The following is a 7,120-nucleotide window of genomic DNA, read 5'->3' as shown; positions in this document are numbered from 1 at the left end:
CTTCCTCACAGCCAGGGGGCATGCCCCCACCCCCCACCAGTATGGGGCAGTACCAGGGGGGTATACACCCCTCCTCACAGCCAGGAGGCATGCCCCCACCCCCTACCAGTATGGGGCAGTTCCAGGGGGGTCTACCCCCTCCAGGTCAGCAGAGACCCCCCCTACCGCAGGGGGGAATGCCCCCACCCCCCGGGCAGCAGCCAGGCATGTATGGACAACAGATGAACCAGGTAAGGACCAGTACTACTTGGTCACACTGATGTCTCACAGTTGGTACTATACACTATGTACTGAAAATACATTTCTTCATATGCAGACAAAATGTAGCTCGATAAGTCTGCATTCAACGTCAATGTGAATTGATATGGACCAGTGATTAATGAAATATATTACTGCAATCATAAAATGTACACAATATAACATTTCCCATTACTAAATTGTCATCCAATTGAAAACTAATAAAATGGAAAGGAGAGAGCTGTAGCTCTAGTTTTTTTTTCATTTTGGGGTAAATAGAAAATTTGATTAAATTGCAAATTGGTGTGGCCTAAGTTACACTTTTTGTCACCAGAGCATGTCCTTTATAAAAGAAATTTATATTGCAAAAATAAAGGCTGTAAGCTGTTGTGTAATATGTTGTTAAAGAGTTCTTAAGCTGTTGTGTAATTTGTTGTAAAGAGTTGTAAAGCTGTTGTATAATGATGTGTTATAAACTGTTGTAAAATTGTTGTGAATCCCCCCATACAGACCCCTAACGACCTTGCGGGTCCGTTCGGCCGGCTGACGGTTGCAGGCGGCGAGTCTCGCGCGGTGAACCTGCTGCAGAACCGGAACATCTGTCCGCCGGAACCGGTCGAACCACCCAAGGCCAACCTGAGGGACGACCTCAAGAAAGTCAACACCAGTCCTGAGTAAGAACACCCCTCTTATGCAGTGGTGTAGTCCATGTGTTTTCACTAACTGATAAAAAGATAAACATATTCAATTTGATTTTGCTCAGTTTCTTCTTCTTCTTCAAACGCATAAAATTAATGACCTGAACCAGACATCTATCACCATGGCAACTAGTACTGTAGCAGTGTTGGGTTACATTTTGCACCAGGACGGAGTTGGAGGGGCTGGTCACCATACATGTATACCTGAATGTGTTTGACTAAAAATAAGCAGAGCAGTGATTTGTGGGACAGACCATGTGAAGGTAAACAGCATGCATTTGCTTTGCAAATGTTATTTTTGTACTTAATGTCTGTTTTTGCCCTCCCCGCTCCAGTTTGTTCCGGTGCACCCTGACGACCCTGCCTCAAAACCAGAACCTGCTCAACAAGTGCAAACTGCCGCTGGGTATTCTACTGCATCCATTCAAGGACCTGTCTGTAAGTACTGTCATTCATTCACTCACTCATATATTCACTCATTCATTCAACCATCCACGCATTCCATCCTGCACCAATTCAAGAAAAGATGAATACCTCAAACTGGGAAGCGCCAAAATAGTTTTCCATGTGTTGTGGTTTGTTTGAGAGAAATCAGCTTTTATGTTAGTAAAAAGTCAACTCGTAAAAGCCTGTTAACTGAGAGTGTGTTTTTGGGTTTACAGTGTTCAGGTTGTGAGAGGAGAAAGGTTAGGGACCAGGGAGGTCAGAGGTCACTTCAGCCCTGCACTGCGGTACAAATTCACACTGACACTCAAAAAGCTGTTTCAAATTTGTTTGAATTTCCACTATTGTGAAGTTGCAAATTAAGCCATTTTTTCAAATCTGTAAAATTTTGAAAGGTTAAAATTTTGTGACTGTGTTCTTACAGTTGGAGATCTTACAGTTCCAAAAAGTTGTTGCGAAATTGGTTTTGCTGTTGTGAAGTTGTTCCAAATTTGGCCTTTCGATTTCAACTTGCAAAGTTGTGAATTTGTGCTGTTTGAATCGGTTCACTAAGTTTGAGCTATGTTAACTTCGAAGCGTTAGCCTGTGTGTGTAAGGGGCTGAAGTCTGCCGTCTCTGACTGCCTTGTTTGTTTGTTTGTTTGTTGCAGCACCTCCCCGTGATCACGTCGAGTGTAATCGTCCGCTGCCGCTCCTGTGTGTGTGTAAGGGGGTGAAGTCTGCCATCTCTGACTGCCTTGTTTGTTTGTTTGTTTCAGCATCTTCCCGTGATCACGTCGAGTGTGATTGTTCGCTGCCGCTCGTGTGTGTGTGTGAGGGGGTGAAGTCTGCCATATCTGACAGCCTTGTTTGTTTGTTTGTTTGTTTGTTTCAGCACCTCCCCGTGATCACATCGAGCGTGATTGTTCGCTGCTGCTCGTGTGTGTGTGTGGGTAAGGGGGTGAAGTCTGCCATCTCTGACTGCCTTGTTTGTTTGTTTGTTTCAGCATCTTCCCGTGATCACGTCGAGTGTGATAGTTCGCTACCGCTCGTGTGTGTGGGTAAGGGGGTGAAGTCTGCCGTCTCTGACTGCCATGTTTGTTTGTTTGTTTGTTTGTTGCAGCACCTCCCCATGATCACGTCGAGTGTGATAGTTCGCTACCGCTCGTGTGTGTGGGTAAGGGGGTGAAGTCTGCCGTCTCTGACTGCCTTGTTTGTTTGTTTGTTGCAGCACCTCCCCATGATCACGTCGAGTGTGATTGTTCGCTGCCGCTCGTGTGTGTGGGTAAGGGGGTGAAGTCTGCCGTCTCTGACTGCCTTGTTTGTTTGTTTGTTTGTTTGTTTGTTGCAGCACCTCCCCGTGATGACATCGAGTGTGATTGTTCGCTGCCGCTCGTGTGTGTGGGTAAGGGGGTGAAGTCTGCCGTCTCTGACTGCCTTGTTTGTTTGTTTGTTTGTTTGTTTGTTGCAGCACCTCCCCGTGATGACATCGAGTGTGATTGTTCGCTGCCGCTCGTGTGTGTGTGTGGGTAAGGGGGTGAAGTCTGCCGTCTCTGACTGCCTTGTGTGTGTGTGTGGGTAAGGGGGTGAAGTCTGCCATCTCTGACTGCCCTGTGTGTGTGGGTAAGGGGGTGAAGTCTGCCGTCTCTGACTGCCTTGTTTGTTTGTTTGTTGCAGCATCTTCCCGTGATCACGTCGAGCGTGATTGTTCGCTGCCACTCGTGTGTGGGTGTGGGTAAGGGGGTGAAGTCTGCCATCTCTGACTGCCTTGTTTGTTTGTTTGTTTGTTTGTTTCAGCATCTTCCCGTGATCACGTCGAGCGTGATAGTTCGCTGCCGCTCCTGCCGGACGTACATCAACCCCTTCGTTACCTTCATCGACAGCAGGAGGTGGAAGTGCAATCTCTGCTATAGGGTCAACGATTGTGAGTAAATACCACACCCCTCTAGGGCACATTGCCTGTAGACAATATCTGTTACAGGGCCAACATTTAAGAGTTTGTCTCTTCTCTTACCCCTCTAGGAATAATTGATTGAGAGCCTCTCTAAATGTTTTCCCTCATGTTTTGTTTCCCAGTACCAGAGGAGTTCATGTATAACCCACTCACCAAGAGTTATGGGGAGCCTCACAAGAGACCAGAGGTCCAGAATGCAACCATAGAGTTTATAGCACCTTCAGAATACATGGTGAGGTTTTACCTTTATCTAGTTGTAACAAAAACATTTTTTATTGCTTTTACTCCTCATTTTCCATTTAAATTAAAACGAATAAGGTCAATGACCTGGACCAGATGACTGTCACCATGGTAACTGGTGTTGAAGCTGGTACATAATGTAACCCTGTGGTATTGGGTTACATTATTTAGCAAGTGACAGAACAGAGTTGGAGGGGCTGGTCACCTTATGTATGAATGTGTTTGAGTTTGTATGAACAGAGCAGTGGTTTGTTAGGGTTAACAGAGTAGTAGCCCAACCATCACCCTGTGAGCTCGGATCTTTATTTAGTGTTTGTTATATTATGCATTTTTGTCAGTCTCATGCACTTGTGATATTCTGCACATATAGTAAACACAATGTCTTGTAACAAACCTACGTAATTCAGACATATATATGACATTGTGTGTATTTCCCTGTCAATGTATATTTGAGGAAGAAATAAATAAATACATAGCTTTCAGTAGTTTTTTGGGCTAGACTGTCCCCAAGGTAAACATTATGTATTTACTTTTCTAGTTAGTATTATCATCCAATGATTGACAGTTGTTGCCCCCCCCCCCTCCAGTTGAGGCCGCCCCAGCCTGCCGTGTACCTGTTTGTGCTTGACGTATCCCACAATGCCGTGGAGAGTGGTTACCTTCACTCGTTCTGCCGCGTGCTGCTTGACGAGCTGGAGAGATTACCGGGCGACGCGCGGACGTCCATCGGCCTTCTCACGTTCGACAAGGTGCTGCACTTCTACAACCTGGCCGAGGGGCTGTCTCAGCCGCAGATGCTCATTGTGTCGGATACTGAAGGTACGTGTACTGTGTGTTTCTGTGTCTGTGTGTGTGTGTCTGTCTGTGTGTGTGTGGGGGGGATGTAGGCCGAGGGGCTGTCTCAGCCACAGATGCTCATCGTGTCAGATACTGAAGGTACTTGTGTGTATGTCTGTGTGTGCATGTGTGCGTGTGTAGGTGTGAGTGTGGGCAGAGGGGCTGTCTCAGCCACAGATGCTCATCGTGTCGGATACAGAAGGTATATTAGCTCTAGGTGTGTGTGTTTGTGTGTGTGTGTGTGTGTGTGTCTGTCTGTGTATGTGTGTGTGTATGTCTGTGTGTGTGTAGGTGGGAGTGTGGGCCGAGGGGCTGTCCCAGCCACAGATGCTCATCGTGTGCGATACTGAAGGTATGTGTGTGTGTGTGTGTGTGTGTGTGTGTGTGTGTGTGTGTGTGTGTGTGTGTGTTTTTGTGTGTGTGTGTTTGTGTGTGTAGGTGGGAGTACACTAGCTTTATCTACGAGCTTAGTTTTTGGGCTCCTATAATTTTGACTATGATGATTATGACAAAGACTCGTGTCATTGATATCTGAATTGAGTTTTTGTTGACCTCTAACCCTTGCCTTTTCACCTTTGCCCCAGATGTGTTCCTGCCGTCCCCAGACAACCTTCTGGTCAACCTTCAGGAGTCAAAAGAGGTGAGAAATATTTTTCAATATATTATTAATAATTATGTTAAGACCGGTAAGTGACATGGAGTCTCTTGAAATCTGTTGTACTCAACCAAAGAATTGTGAAGTACTGTACATTGTAATAACTTATAACTAAACTCACTGTAACTAAAAGTAGTCTTCTTTACATAAAACATCATATCTAGAGCATTCCATGACAATATAGAAACCTAATTGTAACACCCCCCTCTTGCCACCCCCCTCCTTCCTGACACCCCCCTCCCCCCCAGTTGATCCAAGACCTGCTGCACCAGCTGCCTGAGATGTTTGCTGACAACACGGAGACCCACAGTGCACTGGGGCCGGCACTGCAAGTCGCTCACAAGCTCATGGTGCGTTCTCTCATTTCCTACTCATTTGTGTTTGTGTTTATTTATTTACTTATTTCATCATAAAATGGCTGGGTAGCCCATGCAGCTAGTAGAAGCTGCTTTCCGATGGAGCCCAGCATACATGTACACAGGACAAGACATGATTACATTTAGTCAAGCAACAAAAGGTGTACAACAGTCAAATAAAATCCTGCAGTTCTACAACTTTGTTTTTCTGTGTTTGTTTGTTTTCCTCTTTCTTATGTATTTTTGTTTATGTCACAAATTGATTGAATCTTTTCCTGACTGGCATTTTGGAGATTCTGGAAATTTACAGACCAATCAAGTCAAAGTACATGTGGAGCATATTTGCATATCAATCAATAGTTCATACTTATAAATTGTAAACCTGCTTTTCTGACAACTCTCTAGTGTCACTGACAAAAGGTAGTGGATGCTACCTGAAACGCCTGACGGTTTCCAAAATCATATACAGTAACTGTTTTTTGGCATACATGTGGAGCAGTGTTAGGTTCTGACCAGGTGTTCGTTTGTTTGTTTCCAGACCCCTACAGGTGGCCGTGTGTGTGTGTTCCAGTCCTGTTTGCCGTCACTCGGACCCGGAGCCCTGAAACCTCGGGAAGATCCAAACCAGAGAGCTGGAAATGTACGTATAATTTTACTCTCTGTAGTTGTGGAACACACATTGTCCATACTTCCATTTCCATCATTATTGCTGTTGCACCAACATTTGTAAAAAGATTGGGAGGTAACTGATAACAATTCAACACTCAGGGCTCCAAATTAACTTTTTGACCTAGGAGCACTGTGCTCCTAACCATAAAAAGTTAGGAGCACAGGCTAAAATCTAGGCGCACCAACAAAAAATATTGTATTGCAAAGGTGTTGATATATTAAAAACTAAGCTAGATCATATTTCCTTAAAAAAAAATTCTATCAGCATCCTTAATTTTGAAAAAATTGGGCATAGGTTCCCCGGATGACCCCTAACCGGGGGCCAACGGTGCTTCCACAAGTTCAACAAGTGAAAAATACATGATACAAAATGTACATGTATTTACTACCTGGAACTTGGAGCAATTATTCCCAAAGGTGTACCTGACATTGATATATTAAAACCTAAACCAAATCCTATTTCCCAAACAAATCACATATTGACACAGCTGAACAAATAAAAATGTGATCATGTCTATAAACTCCACTCAAAAAATCTCATCTGATTCTCCCAATGTATTAGGGACTTCACAATCACAGCATCCAACCGCACTAACACAAGAAACCAATAAATTCGGAAAATTTCTCAGTAATGTTTGAAAATTAACCTTAGGCCACACCAAGTAAATTTTATGGATGACGTCCTTTGGAGACCCTAAATCTAATGCGAGAGGGCGATAAAAAAAATAAGAAGGGCCCTAAAAACAAGATGCCTAGATTAGGAATAAACTAAGAGACGACAAATGTTAGGGCACAAATTGAATGAGGTGACACAGTGTAACAAGCAAGAAGTCTTTTATTCATCATCAAAACAGCAATAAATCAGGTGGAATAGTGGAGTGAAGAATTTTTTGTTATTGACAGGATGGTCCTGTCAATAGACACTTTCTTCGCGTTACGTACGGGTTTCACGTCAATCTGACGATTTGCGGCACTGTCGTGACTCTTTGGTCATAGACATAGTTACACATCCTCCTTCGCAGGGCTAAAATCCTCCGGTTCGTTCCTTCGGA

General features: G+C 44.3%; 1 protein-coding gene across 1 annotated transcript in view; it reads left to right on the top strand.

Annotated features, from left to right (window-relative positions):
• Positions 1–7,120, top strand: part of LOC109481394 (protein transport protein Sec24A-like) — a 20,274-nt gene that overhangs the window by 5,606 nt on the left and 7,548 nt on the right. Inside the window, exons 6-14 of the mRNA XM_019783953.1 lie at positions 188–230; positions 748–911; positions 1,271–1,373; positions 3,155–3,281; positions 3,434–3,543; positions 4,139–4,370; positions 4,973–5,028; positions 5,292–5,393; positions 5,938–6,039. Of these exons, the coding sequence (XP_019639512.1) occupies positions 188–230; positions 748–911; positions 1,271–1,373; positions 3,155–3,281; positions 3,434–3,543; positions 4,139–4,370; positions 4,973–5,028; positions 5,292–5,393; positions 5,938–6,039 (1,039 nt within the window). The remainder of the gene's footprint in view (positions 1–187; positions 231–747; positions 912–1,270; positions 1,374–3,154; positions 3,282–3,433; positions 3,544–4,138; positions 4,371–4,972; positions 5,029–5,291; positions 5,394–5,937; positions 6,040–7,120) is intronic.

Source organism: Branchiostoma belcheri, unplaced genomic scaffold (genome assembly GCF_001625305.1).
Source record: "Branchiostoma belcheri isolate BF01 breed outbred unplaced genomic scaffold, Haploidv18h27 scaffold55, whole genome shotgun sequence".
Classification (NCBI taxonomy): domain Eukaryota; kingdom Metazoa; phylum Chordata; class Leptocardii; order Amphioxiformes; family Branchiostomatidae; genus Branchiostoma; species Branchiostoma belcheri.
The sequence above is the reverse complement of the archived record's forward strand: the minus strand, read 5'-3'. Positions and strand labels throughout refer to the sequence as shown.